Source organism: Trachemys scripta, chromosome 24, assembly GCF_013100865.1.
Source record: "Trachemys scripta elegans isolate TJP31775 chromosome 24, CAS_Tse_1.0, whole genome shotgun sequence".
Classification (NCBI taxonomy): Eukaryota; Metazoa; Chordata; order Testudines; family Emydidae; genus Trachemys; species Trachemys scripta.
In genome coordinates this window covers 5,672,577-5,690,735 of record NC_048321.1, presented here as the reverse complement: position 1 = coordinate 5,690,735, position 18,159 = coordinate 5,672,577, and the positions used below count along the sequence as shown (strand labels likewise).

Genomic DNA, 18,159 nt, shown 5'->3' with positions numbered 1-18,159 from the left:
ACAGCCTGCATTCTGCTACCCTCAGCAGACAGCACAGCAAAGCAGGCGCAGAGCGTATAAAAACATAGCATGTTCGAGCTAGGCCAATGTGTTGTTCAGCAGAGTTCAGCTAAAGTTTGACCTCTCTTTTTCTCCTTCCTTACAACTAAATTTGGGCCTTGACTCTTTCATCGAAGGTTTGCAATGCGCCCTTGAGTGCAGAGGGTGGTGATTTTTCCGAGGAAGGCACCGCGGTCTGTCTAGTTCGTAGTGCAGAGCCCCGGGATTGCATTCTGGCACCAGTTTGGTCGCGGATTTTTGCATTGTGACCAAGAGCAGGTAACTTCAGCTCTCTAGGCGTCCATTTCGCCATCTGTAAAATAGGCTTATGCTCAAGAACCAGCGCTAGGCGCTGTACAATCACCGAACAAAGACAATCCCTGCCCCCAAAAGCTTCCAATCTAGGCATAAGACAAGAGACAACAGCTGGATACAGAACAGCTGGAGGAGCGCAAGGAAACAGCGAGGCCTGTGTGCAGGCTTTGCACACCAGCAGCCTAAATGTTGTCAATGTTTTTGTAGGCCTCACAGCAAAGGAGAGTTTTAAGGAGGATTAAAAATATAAGAATGGCCATATTGGGCCAGACCAATGGTTCATCTAGCCCAGTATCCTGTCTTCTCACAGTGGCTGGTGCCAGATGTTTCAGTGGGAATGAACAGAACAGGGCAATTATTGAGTGATCCATCCTGTCGTCCAGTCCCATCTTCTGGCAGTTGGAGGTTTAGGGACACCCGGAGTGTCTTGACTAATAGCCATTGATGGACCTAGCCTCCAGGAACTACTCTAATTTGTGACCCAGATATACTTTTGGCCTTCGCAACATCCCCTGGCAACAAGTTCCCCAGGTTGACTGCATTGCGTGAAGAAGTACTTCTTATGTTCCGTTTTAAACCTGCTGCCCGTTAATTTCATTGGGTGACCCCTGGTTTGCATGTCATGGGAAGGGGTAACTAACACTTCTCTATTCCCGTTCTCCATACCATTCATGAATGTATAGACCTCTATCCTCTCCCCCCTTAGTCGTCTCTTTTCAAAGCTGAACAGTCCCCGTCTTTTTTAATTTCAGCTCATACGGGAAGCTTGTCCATCCCCTTAATCGTTTTGTTGCCCTTCTCTGCAACATTTCCAATTCGAATAGGTTTCAGAGTAGCAGCCGTGTTAGTCTGCATCCGCACAAAGAACAGGAGTACTTGTGGTACCAATTTGAATAGATCTTTGTGAAGGAGGAGAATACTGTAGCTTTGCGACTGTTCACAGTGAATCACAGGGTGCTTGTCCCAGGCGTGAGGGGCCGAGAGGAGAAAGCAGGAAGATGTTTGAAAATGTAAGAAGTGGGTGATAGAAAGGTCGACTCCCATCTCCCATACTGAATGAGACATGATGGGGATGGTGGGAAGAGGCTGTGAAGGGCCTTGACCGTAAGCAAACTACATCTCAGTGGGATGTATAAACAGGGAAATCTCGAGTAGGAGCAGGGAGATTATTTTACCCCTGTATTTGGCACTGCTGCAACTGCTGCTGGAATCCTGTGTCCAGTTCTGGTGCCCACAATTCACAACAAGGATGTTGAAAAAGTGGAGAGGGCCAGGAGAATGAATAAAGAATTAGAAAACATACCTTATAGTAAGAGACTCAAAGACTCTTTCTATTAAGCTTAAAGAGAAGGTGAAGGGAAGACTTGACTACAGCCTATAATTATCTACATGGGGAACAATATTTAATAAGGGGCTCTTCAGTCTAGCAGAGAAAGGTTGAACACCATCTAACGGCTGGAAGTAGAAGCTAGACCAATTCAGCCTGGAAATAAGGTGTAAATTTAAAACAAAGTAATTAACTATTTGAACAGTTTACCAACGGTCATAATGGATTCTCCATCACTGAAGTTTTAAATAAAGATCGGATGTTTTTCTAAAAGACCTGCTCCTGGAATTACTTGGGTCCAGGTCTCTGGCCTGCGTTAGATAGAAGGTCTGACTAGATGTACGTCTACACTACTCGCTGGATCATTTATTTTTATTGCGTCTAGTATAGATGCAATAAATCGATCCCCGATCACTCTGCTGTCGACTCCTGTACTCCACCACGGTGAGAGGCGGAAGCGGAGTCGACGGGGGCATGGCAGCAGTGAACCCCACGCCATGAGGACACGAGGTAAGTCGACCTAAGATACGTCGACTTCAGCTACGCTATTCTCATAACTGAAGTTGCGTATCTTGGGTCGATCCCCGCCACTAGTGCAGACCAGGCCTTGATGAACACAATAGTCCTTTGTGGCCTTGTAATACATGCACTTGCTTTGTTTCTGAGCCTGCAGCCAAACAATAGTTTTGAAAGGGGTGAACTACTTAGTCATGTAAATTGATTGTTGATTCTGAAACCTAATGAAAACTGTGTGCAAATACTGTCATCTGTATGGATGAAATCATGAGTTCCATGTCGTATGTAAGACACAGGAAGAAACTGTCTCAGTCCACTCAGCCCTGGTGAGGCTTAGGCTGGAGTAACAGATCTGGTTTGGGGCACCACGCTTTAAGAAACATGTGGACAAACTGGAGAGAGTCCAAAGGAGAGCAACAAAAATGCTAAAATGTTTAGCAAACCTGACCTATGAAGATTGGGCATGTTTAGTCTGGGGACCTGATAATCTTCAAACATGTTAAGGGCTGTTATAAGGATCAACTGTTCTCCATGTCTGTTGTAGTCATTTAGATGGAATAGAAGAGCCCAAAGAGTCCAAGGTGTTAACATGATCCTGCTACTCTCCAACAGCGTTAAACAAGGTTCAGGGGCCTACTTCTACCATGGCAAACACACCATTCAAAATCACGAACTCTGCACTAAAAACATACAGAAGGAAAATGTAAAGTTTTAAATAAGGCTTTCATTTTAACACCCCTCGCTCCCTTTCCCGTGAGCTGGAGAGTTTTTTAAAGGACCCTCCTCCCAGCTCAGTTGAAGTGGCATTAAAGATGGTCAAAACTTCCTTTTGGGGAAAAGAGACGCTAGTCGAAACGGGCTGGAGCTGGCGTTGTTGCTGTTATTCGAGTCCAATCCTGCTTTCCAGAAAACCAAACAAGAGGAGCACAGTCAAGGGGAAAGGAAAGAACAGCAAAAGAGAGAATGCAGCAGGCTCTCCGGTGCAACCTAGCTGCTGAACAAACACAAAACCACCCGCTGTGCCTATCAGCCACTCAGACACCTGGCAAACTTGTGCCAGCAGTAGGTATTTTAGAGCATTGCACTTAGCTGTCCTTGCAATCGCAGGCTTACAGCACTGTTGCAAAATATGCAGTCTTGGCCAATCAAGCCAGCCTCTTTTTAGACGGAAGGAAAAGGGGAGAGGGAGGCAGGGAAGAGAAGAAATAAGGTAGGGAAGGGAAAGGACATATTGGGAGAAAAAGTCTCACATCCCAGGTGGTGTTCGGGATTTAGTTGGAGCTGGCAGAGGTGGTGGGGTCATCTGGGTCCCTCTCTCTGGCCTGGCCTGGTCAGGACGTCTCTCAGGATTAAGACAAAGGGCTGGTCTACACTGGGGGGGTGAAAATCACTCTAAGGCTACATCTACACTACAGGGGGGGGGGGGGGGGCGATTTAAGATACGCAAATTCAGCTACGCGAATAGCGTAGCTGAATTCGACGTATCGCAGCCGACTTACCCCGCTGTAGGGACGGCGGCAAAATCGACCTCTGCGGCTTCCCGTCGAGGGCTCTTACTCCCACCTCCGCTGGTGGAGTAAGAGCGTTGATTTGGGGATCGTTTGTCGCGTCCCAACAGGACGCGATAAATCGATCCCCGAGAGGTAGATTTCTACCCGCCGATTCAGGTGGGTAGTGTAGACCCAGCCTAAGATACGCAACTTCAGTTACTTCGACTTACCTGGCCGTCCTCACGGCCGCAAATCGACCGCTGCGACTCCCCCGTCAACTCCACTTACTCTTCCTGTCGAGATGGAGTACAGGCGTTGATTTCGGGGATGAATTTATCGCGTCTAGACGAGACACGATAAATCGATCCCCGATAGATCAATTACTATCCAGTGGGTAGTGTAGACAGGGCCAAAGAAGGTTTAAGGTCCTGGGAAATAATGGAGTGGCAGAATAATGGGGTGGTAAAACCCATCCCTTTCCCTTATCTTTTAGCCAGTGTTCGTATCCCCTTTTCAGTCAGCTCATCTTTCAGTAGCCAGCTTTCCCCACTTGTCTTTTTGAGGACCCCAAGGAGGAGTGATGGGTGGAATGGCTCCTCCCCCTCATTTTGTCCACCAATTATACTTAATTTCTGACACCAATTTGAGTTAATTGATTTTCAGTCCCACACTTCTCTCGTTTACTAGGCATGATTTTAACACAGCCCTTGAATTGTATCAGTGGGACTTGGGGTTTGGACTAATTCAGTCTGTCTCCATTTTTATCTTCTCCCATCAACACTCGTAATAGGTTATCGTGACACTTTTATGAACCTTCAGTCGCTTTTCACAGTTGAGCTGACAATTAGGGTGTGTACGCCCAATTATCACAACACATCCCCTGAAGGTAGGACAAGTAGTAATGGGCTTAATCTGCAGCAAGGGAGATTTAGGTTAGAGATTAGGAAAAACTTTTTTACTGATAGGTAGTTCTGCTCTAAACTAGGTTTCCAAGGGAGGTTATGGGATCCCTGTCGTTGGAAATTTTTAAGAGTAGGGTGGACAAACCCCTGTCAGGGATGGTCTAAGTTTATTGGTCCTGCCACAGGGCAGGGGTCTGGACTTAATGACTTCTCGAGGTCCACTAGTAGCCCTGAGGAGGAGAAGATAGGTAGGAAAGAACCCAGGGAAACAGCAATAGTGTTGGAACTTAAGCAGACTGGTTGATGGGCATATGGTCCCTGGTCTGGAACCTGGAGTAATGGACGAGGCCAGGTTCCCCTACCAGCCACAAGGAAAGTGGCATAGTCTAGGAGGTGAAGCAGAAGACCGCCTGAGACTGCAGATAGTCAGTTTGTCCAGGGAGAGTTTAATACTCTAGCAGGGCAGGGCTACAGTGACCTGTCTGGAGGTCTGTCACAAAGAGAGCACTCCAAGTCCAGAGTGTCTGCAGGGTGAGCAACTGACTGAGGCTGCAAGGAGAAGCCCCACTGGCGAGTGAACCCCATCACAAGGACAAAATTAAGCGTTCAGTGGGACACCTCTCAGGCCATGCCTACGCTACAAGCACAGCTACAGCACTGTCGCTATAGTGTAGACACTTCCTCCACTGATGGGAGGAATTTCTCTGGAGTTAACCCATCTCTCCGAGATGCGGTTAGCTAGGAAGAATTATTGTTGACCTGGCTGCATCTACACTGGGGTTAGGTCAACTTAACCATGGCACTCAGGGTGCAAAATTCTTCACAGGCCTGAGCAACTGTTAGGTTTATTTAACTTTTCAACTGTAGACCAGGCCTAAATAGGAGCAGTGAACAGAGTGTTGCTAGAGCCACTGGAGACAACTCGCTCCAAGCCAACAAGCACAGCTCAGAACTCAACACTTCAACAGCAGTGCCCTGAACTTAGTCCTTACCCTACAGACCCTTCCCAGCATTCCTTGTCTCTCACATCTACCATCTCCGTTGCTGCATGCTGGGAGACAGTTGTATGAACTTATGAAATGGATGAAGGATAGTTTTCAAGTTCCCTCAAGCCACCCCTCACCACCAAGAGGAAAAAAAAATACACACCTTTCTGGGTTTGGTAGCACACTGTGTATTGTAACGTCCCCTCACAGCGATATTATCCCCTGTGTAGGACAGGCGGCTAAGAGACAGCTTTTGTTTTTAATATTCAATTTAACAGCCAATGATGGCAAAAGTGTTACAAGGTTAAAACGACAATATTCACCACACGGCACAAGTTGTTTCAGAAGGATGTATGCTTGACAGGTCAGATCCTCCCTGCTGGATTGATGAAGAAGTAACGGATCCTGCCGTGTGGAATCAAAGCTGTCGGCGTAGACTTGAGCAGGAAAGAGGTCCAGCCATCAGCAACTCTTGATGCTTCTCCCCGCATTTCAGTCCAACAATGGAGGGGTAAGGGTAGGACAAGAGGCTTAAACAGGGAGCCAGGATCAAGGGTGTTGAGCCCCCTTCATAGACCCAACTCTCTGAGCCGTTAGCCAGGTAACCAAACCCCTCATGATAGAAATAACCGATCAGGTTTTAGTACCTTAAACCAGTTATGCTGCCCCTTTTAGAATGCAAGAAGCCTTTGCTGTTAAACCATTGCAAAGCAGAGGTTGATAATTATGATATATAAATGGCAACGCCCTCCCTCCCCCACCCTCTGAGCTCCCTGCACGCTGAGTAACTATTCCCAGAATAAAACATTTAAATACAACTTCATAAATATTAAATCATGAAAAAAAAAAACCCAACTAAATTGGTTTCTTTCCTCCTGGTAAAAAAAGAATTGGAGTCAGGAGGGAAGATCGGAAAGAGTATGTCTAATATAGACGGTTCATCAGGATATGAAGTAGATTTAGAGGGGAGAAAGAGGGAAATTGTACTAAAGCCATTTCTTGTTGTCACTACATTGATCTTCAAGGTACAGGTCTCGTCAGGACATCACTTGACGTTTACAGCTAGATAAAGAGGTTCCAGAGCCCTTAGGAACCAGACATTACTCGGAGACCACCGCTTTCCTGCTTGACTAAACTCCTTTGCATTTGGACACCTGGCTGGCTCTCTGTGAGAAAGGCGGTTCTGCCTGATCTGCCTTTCAAAGATCTGTTTTTTTAAACTAGCAGCTTGAACTATATTCACTTTAAATGTGATCGAGGAAAAAACCCCAAACACTGAGCCCTGATACATCAACTAAAAAACCCCTCCTACGCCGCTACATTCCTCGGCTTTATTAGCCACGACTGCTAATAGGCACACAAAACCCTTGCATGTGCAGGAGCAACCATTTCTTTATTTTTTAATCTATAAAAAGGAGGTGGGGGAGGGTCACTGCTTTTGGGGAAAAAAGACTAAGATTCATTTAATTTTTAAAAAAAAACTTTAGTGAAAATAAAAATCAGTACAACATATGCTCAGGTTTCTAGCCACGTGTCTGCAGCTGGTAACTTGGTAAGGACTGCCCCAGTCTTATGTACAGCAACTGGCTAAGATAATACAGCAATGCGTCTTTTCCGCTGATTCTAATAAGCCGCAGCTTGGAATCAGAGTGGAACACACACTTGTTGAGGGAAAAAAAAAACCCAAAATCTGTTGCTCTGCACAGAGACCTGGCAGCCATTTATATGGAGTGGCATTATGGGAATCTCTATTTGGATGCGGTTAGAGCACCGTGCGCAAAAGGTAACCCTGATGCCAAGGGGTAAGATGGAAGCATAGCTATCAAAAGGGAATTTAGCTATTTAAAAAAAAAAAAAAAAAAAGGCAGATTTTACAAGTTGTGTCCCAAGAAGGACACATAATACTGGGGAAAAAAAACAAGCAGGATCGGTTTGGTCCATTTGCTTAAGAAACACTGAAGGCTTAAAAATGCGCCAGGCACCAAGATCTCCCGAAATCTCTGTTGCTTCTCATTCTGTGTGAGGATGAGAGAATAAAGGAGTAGTTTAAAACAGGACAAAGCAATGCAAAAACCTCTCTGACATCTTAAAAGCGTAGCCCATTCCAAATCCTTCAAGCACCAAGCCATGATAAAGTCTTGTGGGTGGGTCTGTTCCAGGTCACCTTCTCAGGATGATGATGATGCAATGTCATAAATGCATTAGACTGCTGCACTCAAAATTAGTTTATAGACAAGACATCCATGATCAATACCTTTCATGTGTGACCAAAAAAAAAACCAGTTGCTCCCCCTTTCACGGGACATTTTTGGTGAAACACTGATAAAACTATTTTTAAAAAGAATAGATAATTGTCGCAGCCTAAAAAAAACGATATGACTGAATTAAAGAAACTTAAATTAATATAAAAACCAAACACCATGTTGAGCTGTTGCAAAAACGGTTCCAACAAGGCTCCAATGTCCATTTCCCCTGGTGCTCTTCATAGTTGACCATTGTTCTTGCAAGGTTTGTGATGTCCTCAATCCTAGGTAACCAGCTCCCCCAAAGCCAGCTCCTTTTCTCCAGAGGACTCTGGCCTGCACGGAGCAGCTCCTGCTCCTCCTTGGAGATGAGCAGCCTTGCTCCTGCCAGTCTTCGAAGAGAGGACAGCAGCAGAAAACAAACTAGATGCAACCAGCCACAGCTTGAGGGCTGTTTTGCAGAAGAGGAGGTTGCTCTGGGCTCAGCCACGGTTAATACTATGACACTAAGTAGGTCCCAAGCCTTCCAGCTTCTACGGATTCTGTCCGGATAAGATTTCTAAGATCAGCCGCAGGGGCTGAATGTTTGTCAGACTCTACGGCCCACGCAGAGTAGAGAGAAATCTTCTGCTCACATTACAACCGTCCCTCTGTTATTTCACTGTAAAGAGAAAAAAATCAATAGGTAGACTATTCAGGAAGGTTTTCTAAGCAGTCTGAGTGAGTTTCTTCCTTGGTGAAAGGTGCTGGATTGCTAAATGGTTGTGGTGAGTAAGAGACAAGCCCAGTAGCAATGCAAAGCCTCACTGACATTTCAAAAGCTAGGCTCTGAACAGGCACAACTAGTCTGTGCTAATGGGAGTGTCATAAAGTGCTTCCTTCCTTTCCTTGAGTAGTCAGGGCAGTGGTTCTCAACCTAGTTACCATTGTGGGCCGCATGCAATACTACCTCTATGGCCCTGGGGACGTCACATGGGCCACAGCTCTGCGCTGACTGGGCTGCAAGTTGAGAACCACTGATCTAGGGCCTAGCAATTCTTGGCCTCTCTGAGGCAGACACTGTATTAAAAGATGCTGTCTAGACAGGTCACAAGTTTGGTCTACACTTGATTGTGGTTTTATATGTCCCAAATCATGCTGATGGTTCACTTTCAGCTTGGACAGTGAGACTAGCCTGGATAATTACACTTTGTGGCCCAGTGGCTCTGGCACTGGACTGGGACCCAGGAGCCTTGGTTCTATTCTCACTTTTCCATAGACTTGCTTTGGACATGTCAGCTCTGTGCCTCTATTTCCCCTCCCACTCCACATGTTCTCTGGTGCAGAGTCTCACTAGATGTCTGTGTAGCACGCAGCAAAATGAGGGGCCATTGGTATCAAAGAAACAAAGTAATTAATTGAGTTAGTCGGTTGCATTTCGTGATTCTCACACCCCAAGCACAAAACGCCTGCATTTGAATGAAAAGCCAAATTAAACTTTTTTTTTTTTAAACTGCGACTAAAACTGCCCGACAGAGCCCTCCTCGCACCTATGGAAATGCAGGTACTTACAAAGCTTATCTCTGTTTCTTGCACGTCTTCAAAATGTTCTGTCAGTTCTGAGGAGCGTTCTGTTACGGAAGGCCCTGCGGAGCCACTGGGGAAACAGAAAAGGGACACCTATGAAGCTATTTCTTCTAAATAAGCCTTCAAAATTCTTCGTGCCCCTTTGGGTTTCCTAATATGCCCACAGTAATATCCAAGCGACGTATAAAGCATCTCTTAGCCACACGTGAGATGTTCCTGACTCATTAGCCACCTTGGCATGTGTACTTGAAAAGATTGCACCAGGAAAAAAAATAAAATAAACCCCACCCACCCCAAAGTGACTGTGCCGGTCTGGAATCCAGGTTTCTCCTCCCTGCCCCACAAGAGTGCTGTGACGTGTTACTGTCTCTCCAGGGCAGAATGCTCCTTTCCCACATGGGGACTGCAGAGATTTTTATTAAAAAAAGAACTGCCCTCATCACGGACTCTAACTGAGGGGAGTTTCAGGCAAGCAGGTGGGGCCCACCGCTGGGTGTTGACTCATTTAAAGAAACGCAAAGAGAGGCCAATTTATGTCACATGTTTCCATTCTACAAACATTCCATCCCTAGTATTTACTCAGTTGGAGCAGTCAGCTTCCCTTCCCTGGTTTTAATTACACGTTTACACAATAAACAGAGCATCTTTTAACACTAGATGAGAAGGCTTATGGTTCAGATAAACCAATGGCTCCTCTTTACAAGCACAGTGGTTTTCAACCTTCTTTCATTTGTGGACCCCTACAAAATTTCAAACGGAGGCACAAACCCCATTGGAAATATTAGTCTGCAGATCCCGAGGGGTCTGTGGACCACAGGTTGAAAACCCCTGCCCTAGCACACTGCTGGTACGTAAATAAATACTCCTAGATGGAAGCCATTTCAAAGAGACGATAAAGCAGGGGTCGGCAACCTTTCAGAAGTGGTGTGCCGAGTCTTCATTTATTCACTCTAATTTAAGGTTTTGCGTGCCAGTCATACATTTTAACATTTTTAGAAGGTCTCTTTCTATAAGTCTATAATATATAACTAAACTATTGTTGTATGTAAAGTAAATAAGGTTTTTAACATGTTTAAGAAGCTTCTTTTAAAATTAAATTAAAATACAGAGCCCCCCAGACTGGTGCCCAGGACCCGGGCAGTGAGCACCGCTGAAAATCAGCTTGCGTGCCGCCTTCAGCACACATGCCATAGGTTGCCTACCCCTGCGATAAAGTGACATAATGGGCTAGAGCAGTGTTTCTCGACCTTTTCAAAATGGCAATTCCTTATTCAAAGTCAAAAATTTTCGTGATCCCCTAACATTTACAATAAAATAAGTAGTTGTACCAATGGCAAGTCTCTGATTTGCATGTGGGCTTCAAGAGGCTGACAAGACTGGACCTTGAAAAGGGTCAGGGTGCATGGGGAGTGGGGGAGGCGATGCACTGGTTTCCAAACTGGGCCTCCCCACCCCTCCCACCTAGCAATACAGGACGGGCAGTGTGGGCATGATCTCCTGACTCTACTTCACAACCCAAAGGTTGGACTCCATGAAGTAGATAAAGGGAAAGTTCAACCTGGTGAACACGGATTTCACATAGTACCGTGTGTTACACAGGTCAAGAGACGCTAGTCACATTACAGACCTTATCTTAAAGAAAGAGTTGTGATTGCATAAGGAAAGCCAAATGCTGCTGAAGTTGAAGGCACTTTGGCTTATGTTGCTAATGCACCCAGGGCTTGTTGTTTGCTTCCAGCAGGCTACACCTTGTCATCTGGTGCTGCATGCATCATCGGCAGGGTACGAAATGCATAGAGCTGTCAAACCATGAGGTGGAGGACAACGGTCGGTACATGAAAAGTGGTCACCCTGCAAAGCTAGGACCTCTGGCTCAATAATCTTCTGTTCACTCACATTCAGCAGACTGGAGACACTGGAGTCCTTGTGTTTGGACACAGAGGGTACCACACATCTTTCCTGCCTAGATTAAGCCTCACCTATTTGAGTAGTTACTCAGGGCTGAACTAGCTACATCCTCTGCGGAGCTTTCTGAGCTGTGAACTTCCAGTCCCACTGACCTACACAGAGATTAAAAGGAGAGACCCTCAGCTGGTGAATACAATGCTCCAGACACTGATTTTACAAAGAGGGGAAAGTCTGGTGATAACCCACAAGTTTGCGTTTTAAAATTAAGAAAGGATATCCTAATTTTAAGGTCATTTATTTAGTGCCACCGAATCCAGCAAAGGGATGAAGAGAAATCCCCCACGTAAAGCCATGAGGAAGGTCAACCTATGAAACTCATTGCCACAGGATGCCAATGAAACACTATGGCTGAATAATTTATACTTTATTTAGCAGCACTGTTCGGGGAATCTCAACGTGCTTCACAAACAATATGAGAGTCAATGGCAGAGATGGGTCTAGATACACAGGGGAGTCCTAACTCGCAGCCCCATTCTCTTCTGGACTGACCCCTCTTTTCACCTGAGGTTATACAGCGTATAAACTGACCCCCACGTATCTCAGGGAGACAGTCTCCTTCCCACCTGCACAGCACTACAGCTTGCTTTGAAGCATCAGGTATTGGTTACAGCAAAAGGCAGGACACCAGATTTAATGGCTCAATGACTTGATCCAGTGTGGCAAGTCTACTCTGTCATGAGTGTTGGCCCAGGGGCTCCATACACAGAAGGCTGTACAGGGACAGCCTCATGTCAGTGGCAGGCTCCCGGGGTTTGGCTTCACCCCTCACAAAGGCAGGCAGGATTTGCTGTAAGCACACGCTAACAACTTGGTATCGCTTATGTTGCTTTGAGGGGTGCATTGTCTTCAGTGCAGACCGTGCACAGTTAGAGGCATATAGCAACACTCCACAGGAGGGGAAGTGGCTGTGCTGCAAACCAGAGACTGGAGTAGTTCCTTCAACCTGATATTGCAAAATAGGGGGCCCATCCCCTTGTATTTAGAACTTAAGTACAGGACAAATTAGTGCCTTTCCGGTCTTGGTCTTCACCCTCACCTATTGGAGCGGAAGCTGAGAATTGTTCTAATTGTAGAGTTTTCAGACTTGTGAACTTGAACTCCCACTGACCTACACAGAGATTACAAAAGTGAAACTCCACAGTGAGTGGTAAATACAAAGCTTGCTGACTCTATAGAGAAGGAGAAACTGTGGTTTAATTTCATGTAAACAATTACTATAGATATGAAACTTCCTCAGTGCTAGTCTATTAATACAGTGCAGTGGGATTTGAACACAAGACTAAGACCCTTGCTCCTGCAATCTGTCCTCACTTGTATCTATGGGAGGTTAGAGAAAAGTAATTGCATCTCATGATTGCTTGCAGGGGTCAGGAAGGAATTGCTTTATTCATGTGTAGTGTTGCCCCATTGGGCAAGTGTATTAATGGATGGGTGCGGGAGGGAAGGGTGTTTCCTTCCCGTAAAAAAAAAAAAAAAAAAAAAAAAAATGTTCACAGGATTCCAGATTTGATGGACCAGTGGGATTAATCCAGCAAGGCAAATCCTATGGATGCAGGGAATAATATGTCATGCAAGGATGACATCATACCTGTCTGATGAAGAGGGCATTCACCCATGAAAGCTCATGCTCCAATACATCTGTTAGTTTATAAGGTGCCACAGGACTCTGTTGCTTTTTTACAGATCCAGACTAACACGGCTACCCCCTGATACTTGACACCATACCCGGAAGGCACGTATCGTTCCACCTTCTGATTTACAGCAACCTTGGTGCATTTGTAGCTTGGTGCAAGCATCCACTGTGTTACATGGTATTACATTACATATGATGAATTCCCTAGATGCAGACCACTTATAGCCTTTGAACAGTAAAGGGGCATATGGCAAGTTGGACAAGTGGTCCCACTAAAAACAGGCTACTAAGTACTTCATCTACAGACAGGAGAAGTCAAAATTCCTTTTAGAACTGAAGAGGTTTCAGGCAAAGCATGATCCTCGCCCTCACCTATTTGAGCAGATGGCAGGAGCTGTTCTAGCCAAACCCTTTGGCGCGGTTTCAGATTTGTGAACTTGCACTCCCACTGACCTAAGCAGAAATTAAAGGAGAGAGACCCTCAGTGGTGAGTCCAAAAAAAAAAAAAAGCCTCAGACATGCTGACTTTATTGAAAAGGAGAAGATCTGGTTTCGGATCCCTATAAAGAAGCGTGTGGGAGACGGGCAAATTATAAACTTGTAATCCAGTTCTGGCCCACCGGTTCAGGACAGAACAAAAATCAGATGTTGGGCTGGGTTTGTGACATTCTGCAGTCAGTCTATGATTAATGAGGACAGAATGTTTCTGATCACTTGTGATATGAGAAATTAGCATCAGAGCAGCTGTGCACTTCCACGATCCAGACTGCCCCCCCTTACAGCCCCTCTTATTCTCTACCAATCTCACCCCTTTTGCAACAAACAAAAGATTCAAGGGGGTCCTTTCATTGCTTCCTTACAGCTGTGTCTGCGCATTCATCTCTTAGCAGATGCACTTTTAAAAGTCCTTTTCTTTTGGCCTCATCTTCAGAGGGATTAAGCACCTATAATTCTACTGGTTTCCATGAGAGCTGCAAGAGCTCACACCTCCGGGGAAAAAAAATGAAGTAAATTCTGTCAATCCTGCTTGGTACTATGCTCGTGTTCTCCTGCATGTCTTTTTTTTTTTTTAAGTGACATTTCACCAAATCACCTACTGTAAAAGATTTCAAATGATCAAGTTAAAAAAAAAAAAAAAAAATCAAAGCTGCTACACAGTTCAAGCAAGGAGCTAGAAGGCCAACAAGCAGAGGATGCAACACTACCTTGTCTTCAAACACAACACTGCATGTTATTGGTGTTACAATGACCCCTTGCGCCGATGGTACTGAACCTGTCTGGCATGGGACGACTGCTCAAAAGACACGTAGTTTGACAAGCATGCCAAAAAATGAACACTCCATGAAAGCAGCAGGCATCTGCCCTGTGACTGATGTGTTCGAAAGCAGAGTATCCCAGCCTGCAGGCAGCAGTGGCCTCCCACGCACTGTTGTGATTAATGGAGAGGTACCTGTTGGCTGGAGAGTTAAGTCCTCCACTGCCCAACGAAGAAGTGGACAAGGTTGTTGCTATGGAATCACTGTTAGCTTCGTCTACTGGAGGAGTTCTGGGAAGGAGATCAGGGCGACCAAGATGCGAACCTGCAGGAAGAAGAGAACAGATAGCTCGGTCAGAAACGTAATGAATAGCATCCCCTGGCATGAGCAACAATAACTGATCATTTGCCAAAATCTTCTGTAGCCAATGCTGCAAACTACACAACAGAATGGTCCAGTCCAGCACGTTTGGTATCCATTCTTAAGAGAATCCAGCTCTTTGTGATACAGTCTCTGTACTAACATTTCTATTAACATGCTGGCAGGGCATGATCCATAGGGAAGGAGATCAAGGCTCAAGACATCACTTAGGCCAATTACATAGGACTTACCATACTGGATTGGACTAGAGGTCCAATCAGTCCAGTTTCCTGTCTTTATACAGGCCAATACTAGATGCTTCAGAGGAATGGGGTAACAACGCTACTGACATGGGATAATCCACCCCTGACCAGATTAGGTCTCCTCCTGACCTCTAAGAGTTAAAGACAGTCTTAAGCCCTGAAGCCTGAGGTTTAAAATCCCTTCCAGAATTTGTTACGAAAACAAGAATATCCAATTGTAATTCATATAGATGTCTAATCCCTTTTGCTTCTTGCTAAATTAGTTCTTGATCTCATTCACTTCCTGTAGCAGTGAGTGCCACGGTTTAAGTATACATTACGTGGAAAAAAGTCTCTTTACTGTTCCACCATTAATGCACCACAACGTTGGCAGGTCCCCAGTGGGCTGAGAGAGACATTTCATGAAAGTCTGACAACTCCTCTAGGCCTGCTGAAGACACCTCAGAATGCCACACCCCTTGAGCTACGCAATATATTAATGACTGCATCTGAGTCCTGGTAGCTGCGATTAGATCTGGGATCCCAGGATAGATCTCTAGCAAGCTTGCAGACTGACAGCGTCTATTGAATGTCCCCACAGTCTCATCAGTGGAGGTCTTGGATCACAAAAATCTGGGCTGAACCAAGCTTCTTTTGCTGTTCTTTTTTTTTAAAAAGGAAAGCAATTCCTGTCATCTGGGTTTTCTAGCATAGGCACCAACCTTGCTCCACATCTGCTTCTGCCGTTACTTGTGCTTTAGTTTCACACGATGCATGCGATTGGTAAGGGGCTCCGCCCTGACCCGTCCTCCGAGGAACGGTTGTGCCAGACCGGCTCTTTTTAGAAGGAGAAAGTTTTACTTGAAGACAAAAGCAAAGAAAGATTTTACTTAATATCACCTTTTCCGGAAAAACACAAAAAAAACCCCCACCAGAATCTTACATAGCAACATCCATAACCTTCCCCATTATTTAATGAGAAAGTGTTGCACTCAGAAGAAAGCCAATGGATGAAAGACCCTCCCCTACGAGTTGTCAGTCACGTTCTGTGGGGCAGAAAGATGTACCAGTAACCCTGACACAGCACAAGTTTCCTACTGATCAGAGGCACCTCCATTCATTCTCTCCCCTGACTATGGCAGCCTCCCAGGAACCCACCTGTGAAGAGATACTTACATGGTATTTTCTTGAACGCAATGTTGCACATGAATCGTTGAAACCTTTCTGCATAGAAGCTGGGCCTATGCACAGACACAGTGTCCTAAAAACATCCAAGGGACAAAAGTTACACATGTAACTAGGGATAAGCAGAATTCTAAGGCAACATGGGTTTCTTTTAGAGTAGGTTTACATTTGGAACAAGTATGGTCTCACTATATTAAAGGCATCTTTATAAATGGTGTATAAACAATTAATAAAGTGATTAATAGCTGCTGAAAGCATGAATAGTATGCGTTATAAACACATCAATAGAAGGCGTTATAGATGGTTATAAGCAAGCTATTAACTTGGACTAACCATCGACTATGCATTTATTAACATCTATCAATCATTTGTTGATCTTTATAAAATGTACCTTTAATATAAGGTGTGACCACAGATACTACTTTAAAATATATATTTCTACACACACAACTATCTGTTTGATGGGACACCTGGTTTGAAAATACTGCTATCAGGTAATTTAAGAGCCCCCGGATAACATTCTTGCCACTTACCCCGTCGTGCACCAATGCTTTCCATGAGTGCTCCAACTTCTTAACGAATCTGAGAAGTGAGATTTGAAAGCAGTGAACAGACCACAGTAATTTTCAAATTTAGGCTTTGCAATCACTATTAGTAAATTACGTTCATTGCTGCAGTTTGGCTTCTTAACATTGACAGATAAAACAGAAATGCACCTTTTTCCTAAAGCCAAAGTAAATTTACAGACCTAGTTAAAAGAATCTAAACATTCAGTAGCAGTTTTATTCTTCTGGGGGGAGATTTTAAGAGGCACCAATAGCAGTGAGATAACGCTCATTGACTTCTAATGATAAATGTAAAAAGCTCTCTCTCTCTTTTTTTTTTTTTTTTAAGTTAGCTAGAATTCCCAGCTAGCTGGAACTAGGGGTGTGGCAGCACCTCCGGGCTTGAAGTGGTTTCCATCATATTCAGGGTTTACAGTTTGGTTCAATGACTCTTAGCACCCCCCACTATACAAACTGTCCCAGCACCCGAGGCTATGCGCCAACTCGACATCAACACTACAAACATCTAAGCAAAGTCGTAAAACTATTTTTCATTCCAGAGGGAAGAGGCGCTATGGTAATTTTAACCTACCACCTATTTTTCTCTGCCACTTCCTGCACACTCCCTTCAGCATAATCACCAAGGCTAAGAAAAACCTGGCCTGTAAGAGCCAGCCTGTACTCTGACACCGAATAAACGAGGGATACAAGGTCCAGCGGAGCATGTGGAGATTTCAGCCTATGAAATATGTCAAGGAAATGGGGCAATAAAACTAAAAACTGCTTGTAGTCTTCAGTAAACAAGCCATAGAGTCTCAGACTGTTGCAACCAAACAGGGCCAATTTTATTACTGGAGGTTTATTTTATCCACTGTTGACAACATACAGGGGGTCATGTAAAGGCTCTTACCTGTAGGACTGTAGCACATCAATGATACCAATATATAAAAGCAGCCTTTCCCCCTTTGAATTCCGGGCTGGAATGCCTCCCATTCTAGAAAACAAAAACAGGAAGCATGAGATTTGCAGGCTTTACCCTGATCAAAACGTTTTCACTCTACACAACTCAGCCTTGCATGGGTTAAACGTTAAGTGGATTAACGAGTGGCAACATGCAGAGAACACCTACTGCTGAGCTGACAAACTCTAGTGAAGACAAATCACAGATAAATGCTAAGTCAGTAAGTTACCAAAACATAATAAGAGCTTATCCCTGTTTCCTGTACATTTGTCTATTTTACTGAAACCGGGGGCTGGTTAATTGATAACTGACCACTTTGAGAAGAATCCAAGACACCCTGGAGTATCTGGTGCTGGCCACTGTTAGGGTACGTCTTCACTACCCGCTGTATTGGCGGATAGCAATCGATTTATCCAGGATCGATATATCGCGTCTTAATGAGACACGATATATTGATCCCCGAACGCGCTCACCGTTGACTCCGGAACTGCATCAGAGCGAGCGGCGGTAGCGCAGTCGACGGGGGAGCTGCGGCCGTCGATCCCGCGCCGTCTGGACCCCAGGTAATTTGATCCAAGATACTTCGACTTCAGCTACGCTATTCGTGTAGCTGAAGTTGCATATC

General features: G+C 45.0%; 1 protein-coding gene across 5 annotated transcripts in view; it reads right to left on the bottom strand.

Annotated features, from left to right (window-relative positions):
* Positions 1-5,739: 5,739 nt before the first annotated feature.
* The window catches only part of PIP5K1A (phosphatidylinositol-4-phosphate 5-kinase type 1 alpha), a 41,685-nt gene continuing 29,265 nt past the window's right edge, over positions 5,740-18,159 (bottom strand). For 2 of the 5 annotated variants that reach the window (XM_034756482.1, XM_034756486.1), the window contains 10 exons: positions 17,484-17,567; positions 16,562-16,610; positions 16,020-16,104; positions 15,566-15,703; positions 14,436-14,565; positions 13,358-13,438; positions 12,389-12,460; positions 11,364-11,444; positions 9,370-9,454; positions 5,740-8,479 (listed from right to left, as the gene is read on the bottom strand). In XM_034756482.1, the coding sequence (XP_034612373.1) occupies positions 8,477-8,479; positions 9,370-9,454; positions 11,364-11,444; positions 12,389-12,460; positions 13,358-13,438; positions 14,436-14,565; positions 15,566-15,703; positions 16,020-16,104; positions 16,562-16,610; positions 17,484-17,567 (808 nt within the window). In that variant the 3' untranslated portion in view covers positions 5,740-8,476. The remainder of the gene's footprint in view (positions 8,480-9,369; positions 9,455-11,363; positions 11,445-12,388; positions 12,461-13,357; positions 13,439-14,435; positions 14,566-15,565; positions 15,704-16,019; positions 16,105-16,561; positions 16,611-17,483; positions 17,568-18,159) is intronic. The other 3 variants (XM_034756483.1, XM_034756484.1, XM_034756485.1) reach the window with 3 other exon arrangements.